This window comes from Pithys albifrons, chromosome 1 (assembly GCF_047495875.1).
Source record: "Pithys albifrons albifrons isolate INPA30051 chromosome 1, PitAlb_v1, whole genome shotgun sequence".
Classification (NCBI taxonomy): domain Eukaryota; kingdom Metazoa; phylum Chordata; class Aves; order Passeriformes; family Thamnophilidae; genus Pithys; species Pithys albifrons.
This window is the reverse complement of record NC_092458.1, coordinates 32,298,735-32,316,938: the sequence shown is the minus strand read 5'-3', so window position 1 is coordinate 32,316,938 and position 18,204 is coordinate 32,298,735. Positions and strand designations below refer to the sequence as shown.

Genomic DNA, 18,204 nt, shown 5'->3' with positions numbered 1-18,204 from the left:
TCCAAAGCTTCTGTTTCAATTTGCAATTTGTTGTATGCCAATAGATGGTTTATGTAGACTTTCAGACTGAACAGATTGTAAGACATTATATTGTTATTTAAACAGGTATAGCTTCTAGGGAAAATATGAAGAGTCAGTACAACAAACAATATACCAGAATCATTTTTAAGAAAGAGCAGGGAAATATTTGGGAAGAATCCAATCAAAGTTTTAGCACTTTAGGATATTCCTGGCCCACAGGAGTTTGCAGTGTAGCCTCTCAAATGCAAATAGTATTTGTTCAACAACATTCTGCCTATGCATCTTTGAACAGACTGGACTCTTTCAAAATGAATGTGACAAAAGTCACAAGAAGAGTGATGGAAGGCCAGACTGCAAGTTTAGGGTAGACACCTAACAAAATGTTCACAAGAATTTAAGCAGGTTAAGTGACTAAATCCTATAGGTAGTATGGAATTTCTTAAGCTCTTTTGAAAACTTTGGTTAATGCCTACAGATTCATAAAGGATGAAATTACAAGGGGCTTCTAGAGATGACCTAATCCATTTCCCTTTCTCAAAGTAGAACTATTTTCATTTGGCCCTTTGTGAGGTTGTCCTGTATAAGAAACAGGCCCGCTAAACAGTCAAGAAAGTGGACTAGCTTTAGGTAAGTGCCACAAACACTCAAAGGCTGTCCCCTTGGATCAGATGTCTCGAATGAGAAGTGGGCATAATCTCCTTAAGTCTTGGTAGTCATTGACCTGAAATAGCCTTAATTCATTTTGTAGCCCTTGATTGCTGCCTCTCTCTTAAGGAAAGCAATGTTCTTCTAATTAGCTGACTACTGGTCTGGAAAATCTACATGTACTTTCATAACCAAGAATGTTTTTCAATTAAGTCTGAGAATGTGGACAAGAATAATATTAGCATACTCATAAAACCTCCCAAGACTTAAAGGGGATGATAATAGTCCATCTCAGACACACAGGGGAGGGAGAAGAATCCCTTTCTTTTATGTCTTGTAATAATGTGCTTGAGTTTTTTTTCCTTTTGGCTTACTTGAGTTTTTAACTTTGAGAAGTTTAATGTGTAGATTTTTCATAAAAACATGGAATGTTTTGGGCTGAAAGGGACCTTTAAATGTCATCTAGTCCAATCCCTTTGCCACAAGCAACAAAATCTTCAACTAGACCAGGTTCCTCAGAGCCTCATCCAACTGACAATGACTGTTTTTCAGGGACGGGAAACTCACCACTTCTCCAGGCAACCTGTTTCAGTGTTTTACTACTGTCACAATAAAAAATTTCTTCCTTATATCTGGTCTAAATCTACCCTTGTTTAGTTTAAAGCCATTACCCCCTGTTCTGTTGCTACAGGCCCTTGTAAAAAAAAGTCAGCCCCGATTTTATAAGCCCCATTTAACTATTTGTTATGGGTTGAGCCAGGTGGGCCTAAACATAGGTTTTAAAGTTCAGATTAGGCCTGAAAATTGTCAGCTGACTTGAGCTGGGCTGAGCTAGCTAACAGCTGACTTCTAGCCAATAATATTGTATTCCGTACCATATTGCATCACCTCAAAAGGGGTAAAGGCTGGTGTGTGGGTGTGGCTTGAGTAGATGCTACACAGCTGTGGTCCCAGCAAGACACTCTGCTGTCTCAGGAGGGATGGGGAGGCCCAAGCCCGGAGCACCAGCTTACCATCATGTTTTCTTGGGGAAGTAAAATGTTTGTTCTTAGCTCTTCTCTCTGCTTAAGTCTGTCTCTAAAGAATTGACTTCTCTAGAGTGATTTGTAGTTAAAATGGTAGAATTTGTGTTTACTGAGAAGTGAGAAATTATTTCTTGTTATACATAACTTGTGTAAATGTGTGTTATATTGTGGTTTTAATTTTCTCCTTTCTGTATAAATACATGTGGTTAGTTTCAGCATAAACCTAGTTTGAGGGTTTTTTTCTTCCTCTCCCTCTTCTTTTCCCTTAGCTGGTTGGGGGGAGGAGGAACCCTTTTCACTCTGTCTTGGACAGTTGGCAATTTGCCAGCTCAACCCAAGACATTATTGAAACACTGCTCTGTGGTTATCCCAGAATCTTTTTTCCAGGTTGAAAATTCCTAACTCTTTCAGCTTGTTCTCATAGGAGAGGTGATCAATCCCTCTGCTCGTTTTGGAAAGTGCAGCCTTGGACAAGTTTCTTTTATTTTCTCCCTTTACTCAATGCAGGAGACAGGGAGATCCTGTGAAAAGCTAGTAAAGAAGGCTGGGTAGATTACTTATGGCAGCCAACAGCAGGGTGGAACTGAGGACTCCTGGCCAAGCTGATGTGGGGTTTTCATACCTTCTACTGGGTGCACAGTGGTGGAGGAGAAGGCCCCACTCCACACCTAGAAGTGGGGAACTTGAGGCTCTGGGGAAAAAGGGACTGGCAGACTGGGTTGGACTGGCAATGGAAGATAACGGACATGGAGTTTCAAGAGGGACGCAAGGAAGAACATTACTCCTTGTTGTACAAGCACATGCATATAATTTTGTTCACTACAAAGAAGCGATTATGACTGTTGCTGTTAATTAGTTCTTGTCAATGAGTCCTGTGAATGGGTGCTGGAGTCTGAAGGGCCTGAAGACTGAGATCTGGATTCCTTGTCAGAAGTGGGGAAAGGGAGAGTACAAGGCTCAAAGAGAATGGCTTTCCTGTAACTCAGTCCCTCACTGCCTTTCCCTTCACTCCAAATAAATGCGGGCTCTTCTCTGTTAAAATACAACAGCACTAAAAATTTTGCCATGTCTGTATTTTGTTTGATTGAAGAAAATGGAGCAGTGCAATCATCTCCTTGTATTTTAATATATCTTCACAGCCTTTGTATCAAACACTTTAAATATTTTACTGTTAAACAGATGAAGTAGAAAGTACATGCCAGAATCAAGTGCTGAGTTATGGCTCTTTTGGAAAATGGCTAAGTATCCAGTCCCCCACCTTCTTTTCCTTCAAATGTAGTTGAAAATTGGCATTTTTCCAGGCAGAATTTTTAACATACTAAGTAAGGACAAGAGTGACAAAGCAATTTAAAATCATCAGAAGTCAAAGACAGATCATATAACAAGAAGAGAGCCTTGCTATTATTGCAAACATGGTCATAGAAGTAAAATGTTACCAGCTGAAATGTATATTTGATAAAACGCTTAATGAGAAAGAAATCTATAAATTGGTTATTTAGACATAGGGACTTTGTTCCACACCCATTTTATCTGAAAATAAACAAAATCTTTAAAAATGCAAAACAGACAAAGAGGTCATTTGATTTTCAGTAAACCTGAAATACATCACTGCATTTACGTATATTAACTTCATTTGAAAGACCTGATGAGAACAGATGTGGGACAAAAATCTTTGAAATTCATCACTATAATGAGGAAGAAAATGATGGATCCATAGGCTATTAGGATTCCAGCAGGTAGATTGTTTTAATGACTTTTCTGAATGTTATAACAAGATAGATTTTGACATTATCCTGTGAATGACATGCATAGAGAAGACTTGATGCTCAGTAAATTAAGAAAAAGCTTGAATGATTTTTGTTGATACTTACGCACACAGTTCTCCGAGAGTTACTTCTGGAAAAATTTAGTATTTATTAATATTTAAAAATAAATATTCTCTTCTACTTGGAATTCATGTGCAATTACATTTTATTAGTTTCTGCAATATTCAAAATTAATGTGATACATTATTCTTTCAAATTATTTAAAGAAAAGAATCAGGATCATAATAGAGTGGTACTGTACTTTTTGTGCCAAAACTCTGCTTTGCACAATGGAATGCACAAAATAAAGTTCAGAGAGGTTGATTAACTTGGGACATAAGTTTATCACAACAAGAAATAGAAATTCTGGAAATTAGAATTTATGACTAAATATTCTACCCTTGGTTCTTTTCTAAGAAGGAAAAAATACAAATAAGTTATATGAGTAAGTCTTCACACCTGATGATTTCTGAAAGATATCTTGGGACACCCTGTCTTTCATACTAAAAGCTATGCCTTAGAAAAGCCAAAAGGCTTTTCAGCTTTTACAATTCTGCAAGGAAAAGTAGAAAATGAGCACAGAACAGGAGAAAAAAACATGATGCAACAAATTAACCAGATTAAAGAACAATGTCTTATCAAGATAAAGCATACTCATATCTCAGCAGCTCATGCATGACGTTAACCAAACACACATTAAACACAGAATCCAGCATGAGGTCTGCCGCTTAATATCCATAATCCTTCAAGGTAATGGCTCTGGCTACCTCTGAGATCATCTCTCACTTCCTAACCATGACCTCCCATCACATAGCTACATTGTGCTCTAAGCAGGAAATCAGTGGGAGAAGTATATGGTGTGGGGGGTCAAGCCTTCCCAGCAACTAGACCTTAACTATGAATCTGACTCCCACAGGAGAAAAGGAATGGCTATTAACTGCACTGCTTGCAGAACTAAAACCAAAACTCATACCTGTGAAATGAATGAGAATGGAAATAGAATGATAAAGAAGAGAGAAAGGAGAAATTATGTTTGCTACTATCCAACTAAAAAGGGAGCTGGCTTGCTTATAGTCCTTCAATTATATGGGAAAGGCTCAAAGTCTGAACCATAAAATACATGGGTATATCAAATGCTCTTGTGCTTTCTTTTGTAATTCACTCCTGCTGTGCCACTGCTGTAAACATCCATATGGGTTATCTGTACATATTGAGCCACAGGCATTTTCAAAGTTCATCTCATGAGCCTGTCAGCTGTAAGCTTCAATTTAACAGCCCTGTGCTGTATTTTTTGGCCAAAGATAAGTAACCTGTTCAGAAGTGTCCCTCTCAATACTTTTGTGCAAGGCTTCCTAAAAGTTATATGTCTCTTAGGAAAGCAAAGTGACTCTCTATCCCTATGATTCTTGTCTTGAAATTAAGAAGGCAAGGCTGGTGCTCAAGAGACAACTCAGATGCATTTTACTGGACACCTTATTTGTTGTAAATCTCAGGGTTCATTTAGTTCTTTGTCCCCTAAAACTTGATGCACCTATCCCTCAGTCTCTTGTGAAAGCCATCACAGTGAGACATCCTTATTTTATGCCAACTTCCTTTCTTCTTGTCCACCCACCCCCACTAAAATTGTATGTTTCCATACTTCATCCAGTTCTTCTGTTCAAGACTTAACTGAAATATTGGTTATCTAAGGAAATTCACAGGATATTGTGAATATTTTTCATACGAAACAGAAGTATAAAAGAACACTTCCCTCTCTGTCCCTAAAACTTCTCTCCACCATCTACAATGTACATTTAAGACAACAACTCCCTCTTTTACTTTTTTTAACTCTTTCCTCTGGTATCTTTTCAATTAAATTTTGAGGGCACTGTCTTGTTGCACTTTTTCCAAGAAGTCTTTCTTCTTCTACCAGAAAAGACCTTCACAGTAATTTCTACTACAACAGTAGTAGACTGAACAGTCCCAGTTTCTCTAATCTGACCCAAAGCTCTTCAACTTGCGGCCTGCAGACTACATCAGGACAAACTAGATCAGCATGCAGTGGAGGAGGTCTGTGGCAAGATCAACGAGTTTAAGAAAATTTGCTCGGCAAGACCTCAAACAGAAAGCAGAAAATAAACATTCTGAATTTCCAGTAGTGTTAAGTTCAGAGAATCCCAGTTTTAGACATAAAATATCACAGATAATAAACGACTCAAACAAAGCATTGAGCTAAACTGCCTATCAAGCAGCTCGGGTGCTGATGGCACAGGATGTAGAAGGATGAACATGGTACAGTCTCTAGACACACTCCCACACCATTTAGGCATCTAAAAGTGAATTTTTATATTAGTGTTTGGTTAGTTTATTAGTTTCATAACAATTTAAAAATTTGGAAGAGTTAGAAAAACTGTTGGAATTCACAGACTTGCCTAGAAAAAAAAAGGAGTATAGCAGAGAAATCTGTTTTTTAAATGTTCGATCTGACATAGATGAAAAAGATTTGAAACGGAATTTAGACATGGTTACAGGAATATACACAAATAAATAATTTTTTCAATTCAACGAAAATCTACTCCCTTTTTATAATTTAAAACAACTTTTAAAGGAAGTGGATAATTGTAATACTGAAAACACTCAATGAATACACTACATAAGAGAATATATGTAGGATCTGCTCTATTAATCATCACAAATTATGGGTCAGATTGATTCCGAACACAAAAACAACACTATACATATATATATATATATATATATATATAGTGGCAGATTTTTAAAGAAAGGAAAAAAGAATGTTGCTGAAGTGGAAATAAGGGAAAAATAATGGAATGTATGGATTAAGTATTTTCTATCACTTGAGCAGGTGTGGAACACAGAAATACTGACTAAAGTCCAGGAGTAACTGGAGGAATTAGCCACAGTTCAGGCATCACAAAGAAAGAACAGAGTCAAATCTGCCAGTGGGATGTCATCTTTTTGTTCTACCTTTTCATTCCACATTATTTTTCATCAACTACAATGCAAAAATATGTGAAAAGTTTCTGAAGCCATCCCCTGGTGTCAGGAACAGTGACAATGCATCCTACTAGGCACTGAGACTAGTAGAATGTTTTGTTGGGTTTCTTTTTTTACAAAGAAAAGTAAAGTATGTATGTAAGGTTTATACTTCAGCGCAACCAGTCATTCCAAGCTTGTTTTAAGGATATTTTTAACAAGATTTGTTCATGCAAAAGTGATGTTGCCTTGGAAACTGTAACTATAGAAAACCAGAGTAATTACTTTCACAAATCCTTTCTAGTACTTTCTTCTCTTAATAGGGATGTGTAAATACTTTATTTTAAACTACGTTTATCAGAAACATTACTCATTGCTGTTTCTACCCTTAAGGCATCAGAATCCTAAAGTACGTGTTAAAAGCTGGTTGAATAGTGCAAAACCAATTTGCAGATGCTTATTTCAAGTAAAAAATGAAAATCAGATCATGCATATGCTCTTAAACAGAAGTGAAAATTTGAAAAGAATGAAGCATTCTGTTTTCATATTGCAAGATCACATTTAATAAACTGCCATGTGTTCATCTGTTTTCAAACACAATAACAACTCACTTTCATGAACAGCAGGCAGAAGGAATTCAGATGCAATTTAAAATACCTAAGCTATATTCATGTAAACAGATCTACTGCATCATTGCACAGCTCTGCATTGCATATTGTGGACTTACCTGTGTGGCTGAGAGAACTTTAAGGACTTTGTTCATCTATTCATTATCTGGTAGAAATGTACTCTGATTTCCCAGGCATAGTGTTTGAGATCCACTATTAGCCATATTTGGCATAGTTCTGCTAACCCCTAGGCTTGTCATTTAATAACTTATGCAATTGTTCTGCTGTGCTTGTTAAAGCAGGTAATTTTTATTTAGACTTGATTCCTTCCTATGGCCTTCCTGGTCTGATTTTGCCACAGACTTCCCTCTGGGCCATGCTGTTCAGCTTTGGCTTACTAATGCCATAAAAGCCATCAGCCACAGCAATGGGTTCTCGCACCAAAATAGAGAAGGCAATTAACAGTAGTTTGCAAATTGTCTACTTTCATTCATTATCAGAAGAGTAATGTTTTCCCCAACACTGCTTCCTGCCTGTACAAATGTTGTCCTGACTCATGGTTGCAAACCACACACTAGAAAAGCCAGTTATACTGTGTAACTACAACACAAAGACTCCTTCTTGTCTGTGATTTAGATACTTAAAACATATCTAAAAGCCCCAGATGTTAATATTCAGAGGATTCAAGCACCCTGTAACAATACAGATAGTGTTTTTCTTTTGTCTTTTAAAATGTCACTAAGTTGAACAATATTAGAAATGATCAAAGACTGTATCAGTGTAGATACCACTAGAAATCTGGGAAACCAGTATATTCCAGGATGCATGTGAAAATGCTTTTTGCCTCTGTAGTTTTGTGAGGTGTCAGAAGTCACTTGCGCTGCTCCACCATCATCACTGTCATCATTCCAAGCAGTCTTGGTGTTTTTCAAACCCAACTATCCAGCAGTCTGACTGGGAGATCAGCAGCATTTAGGAAGATGGGTATAAATTTTATGTGTTCAGCACCAGTTTTCTAGTGATTCTCAGGATTACAGATAAATGTCCTCTAAATAATTAGAATAATTATTAAATTTTTAGTCATCTTCAGTGTTTACAGAGAGACCTTGCTTCAGTGAAGTGTGTTTTCACTGTTGTATTAGTACCCAGGCACTCAGAAATCCAGTGTGATATTCAGAAACTGTAACTTTCCACTAGCTTCTCGGTGATAAACAGCAAAATTGCATCAATAAAAGAACTTTGGAAGATGCATGCATTAAGCAAAATATTGTATCAAATCCTGAATTTTGAATTCAAAGGAGATGGGAAAATTTAAACCAAACAAGGATCTGCTATGATATCTGTTTTAGGCTAAATTAATTATAACCTTTTAGCCTGTGTTCAATCACCCTAGCTTGTATTCACTTTTTATGTAGTTTGACAAAATGAATAATCTGAAGTCTTTCCTCACAATACTCAAGGAAAGACATACAGTGCCCTATACTCTTGATTTACCTTTTGATCAATATATTTATTTTCTTCAATTGCTGATCTTTTAGAGTGGTCACATGAGGAAGAAGATGCTGAAGGAAGTCTTCGCAGCAAACAGCTGGTATCTTGTTGCTGGCGATCGATAAACTGCTTCATAAAACTTTCCCTTGTGAACAAACAGAAGACATGGATGCGTTAACACCCCAGGAAGAGTTAATATTTGGTTTTCCTTATGACATATCACAACCCATTACTGCTAAGATGGACAAACTGCCGAGAAAAAGTTGTACTGGGCTATAGATGCTATAAAACTAAAGAGTGCCAGAACAACAGATAACACTTGAATTGGTTTATTAAAGAAATCCATAAAACTGATTTGAGAGGTGGGTCGCTTGCCTGTAGATTCAAGGAAAATAATTCTATTGATTTATTTATTTATTTATTTACCAGTTACTGTCCTAAATATTTCAAGTGTCTTTTGCAGTTTTTCGTTCTTTTGAGCTCATTAAATAGCAAGTTGTTCCTTGAATGTAAATCAAATTTTCATACAATCCAAAGGAAACTGTCTCTCTGCATGAAATTGTTTCTTGAAGATTTCAAACAACACCTGTTCATATGACTAGTCTGAATGCCAGTATTAAGGCGCTTCAGCAATTCTGTGCCTCACATATGTCATGTTTAAAACATAGAAACATTTCTATTTACAACAAATGTATATTTATCTTGCTGTATTTCAGTAGAGTTGCTGCTTTTCAGTGCAAACTGACTATGTCAAAACTAAATTTTCTCTGGAGAGATACTTTTACATGTTACAATAGCTTCAGATTTAAAGATATGATTTGCTACTGCTACTTTGAAGTCTGTTTCAGTAGTTAGTATGATTATGAATTAGTACAGAGTATGCTGGGAAAAATACAGCTAGAAAGAAATACCAAAGGAAGACTAAGACTAGGACAAGAATGCCCTTCATATATAACCAAACAGTACTTTGATACTAAAAGCAAAACCTCTATGATTGCTTCCTTGAGGTTTGGAAGGTTGTTATTCCTGACTCTCCTTTCATTCAGCTAAGATGCTATAAACATTACAAACTAGTTGCCTCAGCTTTCTTGTGAATTTAATCAAAATAAATGTAATCTCAGGAGACTCAGAACAATGGCAGCAATCTTTCAAATCATCCTTCCTCCCATCATGTGATTGCAGAGGATATTGGAATGGGCATGGCCAGAGGACTTGTTTAGCTAGACTGTGCTGTTTCAGCAAACTTTGCAGACTGCGTAAGTTAGAACAGCCCTCAGATTTACGTAAGCTTTTTTTGACATCAATCAAAAATAATTGTACTGTAACTGATAATCACAGAATGATAGAATGGTTTGGGTTGGAAGGTACTGTAAAGATCATCTTGTTCCAGTCCCCTTGCCATGGGCAGCGAGGGACACCTTCCACTAGATCAGGTTGCTCAGAGCCCCATTCAACCTGGCCTTAAACACTTTCAAGAATGGGACATCCACAACTTCTCTGGGCAACCTGTTTCAGTGCCTCACCACTGTCACAGTAAAGAATGATCTAGTAAATAACTGAGAGGCTGATCCTTTGTTAAGGTGAGTTTTACAGGAAAGTGACAACTATGCAAATAGAAAGAAGAGACAAGGTCATCAGAGTAACTGGTATTGGATGGTCTGTGTTATTCCCTCTAATATTTGCTGCCAGTTCACCCTATCTCTAAAAACCCACATGTGAATTGATGAAATTGCTAGTTGTCCATGTGAGCCAAGAATGTAAAATTCAAATGGAACTGGAGAAACAACCAACCTTTCAATTATACTGTGCTTGTGTCAGTTTTGGTCAGTCTAGCTACTTTTATCAGTAAGTTGTGAGGAGTGCTACAATTTTTTTCCCCCAAAAGTGAAAACAAGGTAAACCCAAAATGTCACATCTTTTGAATGCCCATGTTAATTCTGATTAATTTCTGACTTTTTGAACTATCTGCCTAATCCACAAGAAAAAAAAAGTTAAATATTTTGGGTGCTACGTGGCCACAGAAAAATTTACAGCATGCTAGCAAAGGAAATATTTCAATACCTTATTTTAGGAACTGTGAAATCTGAAGGAAGCTTGGAGATTTTCACCATTTGCGGCCTGTTCGGAAATTTTTCAAATATGCGTAGACGCAACGGAAGCTTCTCCTTTGTATCTGCATTAGCTTCACTTTGCTTTAGCTGAAAACAAGGGAATAAAAATAATTCCAGAAAGGGAGATTTTACTCCATAATATCCCACTCTTATTTTTCAGAATCCAAATAATAACGGCAATCATTTAAAGAAACAGAAGATGGCAGCAAAGACCTACAGAGGGTAAACTTGATACTCATGAGTGGTCTGCTTGTGCTAGAAGATGACAAATACCTAAGAATACCATGCCTTTAACTGAAAAACATAAAATGGGAGGATTGCTAATAATTTTAATTTTAAAACACAAAGCATATTAGTGGCGTATTCAATATGCTTATTTCTATGTTTTCTTCACAGATCCCTAACACTTTATCAAGCAAATAAACATCCATGATCTTTCATTAGGCACATTTTTCTGTATATGCTGACAGCTTTTTGATATTTAAAGACACCACAGCACTCTAAAAGGCAGAAATTTTGAAGAAATCCAGCTCTCAGAACACAAAAATAACAGGAAAATTACATTCAGATGAGTATTATAAGCAATAACAAAGAACTCAAAAGAATCCATCTACATCAGCGATACTGAGCTGTTGCATATCACAAAACAAATTTTGGATTTATAATTATCCCCAGTTATTCCATGGAATAACACATATCCAAGTACAGAAAAAGCAGATGTATGTATTTTGTAGACAGATTATGGCTAAATCAAATGATGTAAGATAAAAAAGATATGATAGAGATATATAATTCCTGAATTCTGATTACCTTATGTAGCAATTCAATTGTGCCATTGCAAAAAAATACCATGTCAAAAAGAAGCAGTGAGATTAATTTTCATATTTATTTTAAACTGTATGTGCATTGCATACTATTTCAAGAAGCATTCCTCTAACTGAAATTTCATTTCTCTTTCTCACCCCTGCTTGTGAGGAAAGGATTAGAAGCTTATATTTTAGAAGAGATTTTCACCATCAGCACCTGCAGGGAACACTGCAGATAGACATCAGCTATAGATTTTTACCAGTGGCAATCACACGGAAAGTTGAACAGAGTTTTAACTCCCATTCGCCTTGCCAAGTGAAATGCATGTTCCCACAGCATGCCATAGAAGAACAACAGCTCTGCTGCACTGTCATGCTATCAGCAATACCATCACTTCCAGCCACAGGACAGCTTAAACTGAAAATCAATTCATATTTAGTTGGATGTAAGTTGTCATGTGGACTGAAAACTGAAAAGCCACAAAAAAAGACTAATGATTAATGGTAAAGCACTGAGTCAAAATAAAAGGGCAATATTGCATGCCTCTGTATTATGTCCAGTCCTGTTTCATGCTTTTTATTAATGATCCTTAAAACTGATGACATTAGTACACACTTGATATTAAAATGTGAAGAGTTGCAAATACTATATTGGACAAGGAAAAGGACACATTTAGAAACAGAGGCAGGAAATAACTGAAAAAAATCTAGATAAAGAATAAGAGCAGAAACTAAACAACAACAACTTGGACTTCAATATAGCATCAAAAGGCCAATTTGGGCATCAATTACATTACCAGCCAAAGGCTATGTTCACAACCAAGCTCTATTGGTTAGATATTACAGAGGTATGGAAAAGAGTACAGAAGCCCACAGCTCCTCTCTGTGCTGCTTTAGAGAGACCATATCTGGGTATGCACAAATTTCTAAATGCCGTTTTACCATTTTCATACTGACAAGCCCAAATGGTGCTGAAGAGAGCCATGAAAACCAGGGAAGCACTATGTAAACCAACTGGGGCAAGGGAGCCAAAAGGAAAGAAAGAATATTTATAACATTTATTCCACAGCTATGATATCTGATAATAAAGTAAGGGCGGGAGAGATGATGCAAATTTATATGAGAAATATTTGAAAACAAATTATTTCAAGAATAGTGTACACCATACAAAGGAATGAGAGGATGAAATCTAGAAAGAATTTCTAGGATGAGAATAAAGATTACCAGCCTTATGGGGAAATCTCTGAGTGTTCAGAGATCTCTGGAAGGGAGTACCTCATCATTTCAAATTCAGACTATTCAGAACCCCTGAAATGCCAGAGTATTGCTGAAGGAAATTGCTCACTGACAAGGAAACCAGACTTTTCTGCAACATTGTACAGTTGAAAAACTTTAGGAAAGGATTATTTTTAGAGGAAAAAATGGTTTCCAGTTTCTCATACTTCTTTTTCCGTACAAAAACATTGCACATATATGCACATTTTGGCATGGACCATGCCACTTACAGCTATGAACTCCTGTTTTCAGAAGTCAGTGTATACAGAATAGAGAACTCTGCAATGTTTTCTGAAGTCTTAGTGCAGAACAGATCAAGGAGAGCTTGAAAGCAGGAAACTGTATAGTTCAAAAGGTAAACAAGAGGACAGGAGAATAATTAAAGATAGGCTTTAAAATAACCTAAAGTCAAAGCAGTTCTATAGAATATCTCCAATTACTCATGCTGTGATAATATTACATATTGGGGAGCATGAGGCATTCAGCTTTACTGAGTTCTTGTCCATGCACTTAGGGTGTAATTGTTGCTCCACATGACATACATCCTGTTTTGTATTGCTGCTTAAAACCTTTATATTTCAACTTTCTTTAACACATAATAAACACATGTATTTTTAAAGGTACAGGATTTTTTTGAAATGGGATTATGATGGTGCAGAGAGTTTCTAGTAACAGCTAGACCCAAATAATTAAACAAATTCAAATAAAATATTAGGACATTTTTCTCAATGATTTTAGGTTTGATTTATTGCTCTTACTATTGGCAAGGAAATGCTCACTGTCCTGATTTGCTCTGCATGGCCCTCAATCTCCAGCCCCAATAGCCTCCTGGGAACAGTTGTACGATATTTTGCCAGACTGGCCTTGCTAAATTCTCTTGTGGATTGTAAAAACCATTTACATCTGTAAAGCCATTGAAGGAATTTGTGCCTATTTTCACCACTTCCACGATGCTTGCATTTGCAGAAGCAGATTTAGCAGCACAATGTGTACAGTAGAAGAGTCAGTAATGTGCAAAACATAAAGAGTGAAAAATGAAATATTCATGTGGTCTATAAGGCAAATGTATGTGAAATTCACTTAAACACTCTGTAAATATTTCACTAAAATCAAAGATTATAAAAATTTGCAGCAACGCTCTAACTCGTTCATTTTAGTTGACAGTTTTCAAAACAGCCTGAGATCAATCATGTTCCAAACTAAAAGCTTTGCTACTGATGGACACCCAGCCTATTTAGGAACTGGCCAGCTGCCCAGAGTAATTTCATGGTGACTGAAAAGTTCAAACCTTTTGTGGAAGTTCAGGGGGTCTCACTAGTGAATGGTTTTAAATTAATAGGGTTTGATACATTACAGTGTGCTGCTAAATATCAACATTTTGCACTGCAAATCTCCTTTAGGGGTTGCATTGGAAGAATAACATGACTGTACAGCATCTGCGCTTCATGCTTAGCAAGGTATGCTACGTGCTCCAACCTTTGAGCCAAACACCTTGAGCACAAAAGTGCACATGGATGAAAGACATTACAAATGGATACCAGGTCCCAAATAACAGTTTTGCCACATTTTTACTTATCCAAATTCTCAGATTTACCGTCACCTTTGGCTTGTCCAAATGAGCTTTGAATGAAATCCAAGTAATTAGCATTAAATGACATATAAATTAAACAACTAAAAATAAGAAAGGCAGATTAAAGAAGCCACACCTTTCTTTTCTGTTGTTATTCTGAAATTCTATGGATCTGGTAAATTTTTGAACATGAATGAGCTATACTTAAAAAATATGCATATGGATAAGCTTTGACAGCCACTCAGCTTCAACATCAAATTGTAACAACATTTTTGTACCTGCATTTGATTTAAAATTCAACACAAATAAGATGTTCAGTTACTATTATTTACACATGAAATTTCATTTAGGGTGAAGAAAATGCTTGATTTTGTTTGAGCATCCTGAAGAGAGAAAGGGAAAATCAATCTGGAAATTAAGGTAAAAAAATTTGATAAGTAGAATTTGCATAAAACTAACTCAACAGTGTTGAAGTATTTATGAACTGTAGATCTTATTAGTACGTGCGTAGTGTTATACAAAAGACTGACAAATGCCTAACCCCTTGCCTAAAGTCAGACAGTACAGGGTATAACTTCATGCTGTAATATTTGGCTCTTGGTTCTTCTAGGCCCTGTGTGATGGCCCTGACACATAATTACACCAATTATTTTTCTACAGGTTTTCCAGTTCTTCAGGGCGTCATACAACATGTGAGCTTTAAAGAGCTTTTATGAGCAATTCTTGTGCAGCATTTCCATAGAATAACACTTGGGTTGTGTATTGCCTACTTTGAGAGGCAGTTTGGCAGGAGGTGGAAGAGCATTACAGGACTCTGTGTGTCTTGGAGTCCAACCTGGTGAAGCCTTGTGTCTGCTTTCTTTGAAAGTAGCCCCTCAATTAAAATATTCCCTGAACTACATCAAAATATTGTCTGTAAGAAAGCTCCAGGAGCTACAGGTGAGAGCCAGCAGTGAGGGAAGAATCAAGCAGCATGCACAGACAAGCGGTCAATGCTTGAGCTTGCTCTCTTGCCCTCTTTTAGTTAACTGGTTAGATGTACCAGTAGGGATTTTTTTCCTTTGGGCTCACATAAACAAATGGGAATATTGCAAGCAATACAAAATTCTATCATGTAGATACTGTAAAACAGAACCTCAATTGATTTTAATCACATTCTGCACTGCCAGGGGGAATTTCCCAAGAAATATACCAAAAGCTATGATTACAGATGTGCTGGTATTAAGAGCAGAGACTGCATTGTTGATAATGATAAGGTAAAATAAACTGCAAAACTTCCTGGCAGATGGAGGAACAAGATTACATATATTTCTCATATACACAAGATCTGTTTTCCTTATAAACAACTTTTTTTCTGTCACAGGGTTTATATGCTGTGTGTAATACAATTTGGTGCTGGGACTGCTACTTCCTAATTGTTCATTTAGATAATTTTTTCTTCAACTTTTCAAATGTGAAGTTTTAAATAACTTCCTTCCAGTAATTGTAGCTCCTATCAGCCCTTCAGGACCAAATCCTGCTGACAAGATATGATTCCAATTCAAATAGTGCAAAATCTGTCTAGCAAAATTTTGCTACAATGTAATCTAAAAGAGGACAGGAATCCAAATTTTCATACAGTTTCCCTTGGATCAACTGAGATAAATTAGATGAATTTTTCAGAGCTATTGCTTCATACTGTCTACAGACTGGCAAACATTGATACATGGATTACATTTTAGCCACATTTACAAATCTTCCCCCTGCAGTGGCAAGCACTATATAATTTAAAAAAATAGGTGATACAAGATTCTGTGCAGTCAGTGTTTGTAATCAGAGCCCCAGGAATGTGCTTACCAGACCAAATTCAACCCTCTTGCTCTTAGGCTGAGGTTCCCATCTCAGTTATGGTCTCTCTTGTAGCCAATAGTGATGAAGAGACACTTCTAGAGGTCAGGTCAGATCTTGGGTTGGCTATATATTTCACACATACTTATCTTATCCCATTGAATAACTAGGCAACTTGAATCCAGTATATTCTTTACATCAGATGACTGATTCCCAATGTTAGGCAGGATGGATCTAGGCTATAGCATCTATGATGATATTCATCTCAGTTAATTATAGTTGCCCAAATGTGAAGTAAATTGTACAGTCATTAGGCACTTTTATATTTAACTGAAAAAGGTATCTCCAGATACTGACTCACCACATACTAACACATAAGTAAGACAATTCAGATGGACTATCATCTCATGGTAATTCCTCAATGAATGTAGAAACAGTACAAGGATACATCTATACCAGTAATGTAGGGGGGTATGGGCCTAAGACCTGGAATAAGATTGCCTGTACTGTCAGCAAGACTGACTGCACAGTCTTGGCCTTGGCCAACTAGCACTATCACTGATCATGCCTGAGAACAGCCTGGGGCTTATGCCAGCTAGGAATGTTTCTTGTAGGCAGTATGGACACTTCCTATTTAAATGGTAGGTAGTTTGGGGAATGGAAAATAACTCAGCTGTATGTACAAGCCAGGCTGTGCCAGCTGGCCAGCTTCAGGGACAGAGAGCAGGTCCTGGTCATCTCTCTTGACACACATCAGCTAAATTACTAGCTTTGAGAAGATGCTCTAGTTTAGCTAAGATGGTTTAGGTAAATGGTTTATAGACTCAGAGAATAATTTCAGTTGGCAAAAACTCCTAAGACCATTGAGTCAAACCATTTATCTAACACTGTAAAGATTTATTTTATCTTAGATAAGATAAACCCCACCTTTATTTTAAAACAGTTCAGGGCTAGGTAAATTTTAATTTAGATAATGACAATGAAACATAAATCTAATGCTAACATGCATGATGCTTCTTTTAATAGCCATTTTACACATAAATGCAGCTTTACCATTTTCATATTCATTATTTTTCTCTTGGAATAAGTAGCAGAAATATTTTTGTTTCCATACAAAGGTTAGTGAGTTCCAAAAGAACACCCATTATAATAAAAAAGGCATTACATGCTTCATTTCATCAGTGGAAACTGCTTGAGACTTCATTTAAACTAGGCATCATTATTTATTATGAATTGTATATTTGATGAACAATAAGCAACTAAAATATTTTCAAGTGAACAAAACCACTATACTTATGAATTCTGCTCTTGTACAATATGGACTTGTTCAATATGGACTAATTACAAATATGCTCAAGATTTAGGGTAAAATTCAGTGCAACCTGAAAAGGTGCTTCTGCACAGGAAGCAAAAATGTACCATGGCAAGTCAATTTGGACACTCTTAATGTTCGCTTTCCTATCCTAGACTCTACACAAAGGAAGATTTTTGGAGGTAGCTTTGTAAATGGTGTTTACCTAAATGTAGCTGAGACATACAACTTCATCTGGCCTGCTGGGTTCGCAAAAAACCCAGAGTCAATCTGGGAAATTATCATTGTGGACAGACTTTCAAAGGTTCTTAATGCAGGCAGCTACCATTTATGCAAAAAAGAGCTGAAGACACTCAGTGAACCAGGATGTGATTGAATGAGGAAGTTATCATCTTGACTTCCTATCAGGATACAGACAGTGAGAGGTATATAAAATGGTGAAGAGGAAAGAGTTCATAGGGATAAATGACTCAATATGCAGAAAATCTGTGTGTCCCTGCTCATAGTTTAACAAACATGGTAACTTTTAGCTAGACCCTCTTAATATCTAAGTATAGCAAAGCCTGGAATTTGACGTATACATACAAAACCTTTATTACATATGATTTGTATAGGATGCTCTGTGCCTTGTCAGGAGTATTACATGAGATGGATCTCCACTAAACTCTTATGGATGTAAGGCATATCCAACTGGATTTACTACTTAGTTTCACCTGCATGGTAGCAAAAACA

General features: G+C 36.6%; 1 protein-coding gene across 2 annotated transcripts in view; it reads right to left on the bottom strand.

The window, feature by feature from the left end:
* The window catches only part of NALCN (sodium leak channel, non-selective), a 229,073-nt gene that overhangs the window by 49,767 nt on the left and 161,102 nt on the right, over window positions 1–18,204 (bottom strand). For both annotated transcript variants that reach the window (XM_071548846.1, XM_071548855.1), the window contains exons 16-17: window positions 10,633–10,769; window positions 8,575–8,716 (exon numbers count right to left, since the gene is read on the bottom strand). In XM_071548846.1, the coding sequence (XP_071404947.1) occupies window positions 8,575–8,716; window positions 10,633–10,769 (279 nt within the window). The remainder of the gene's footprint in view (window positions 1–8,574; window positions 8,717–10,632; window positions 10,770–18,204) is intronic.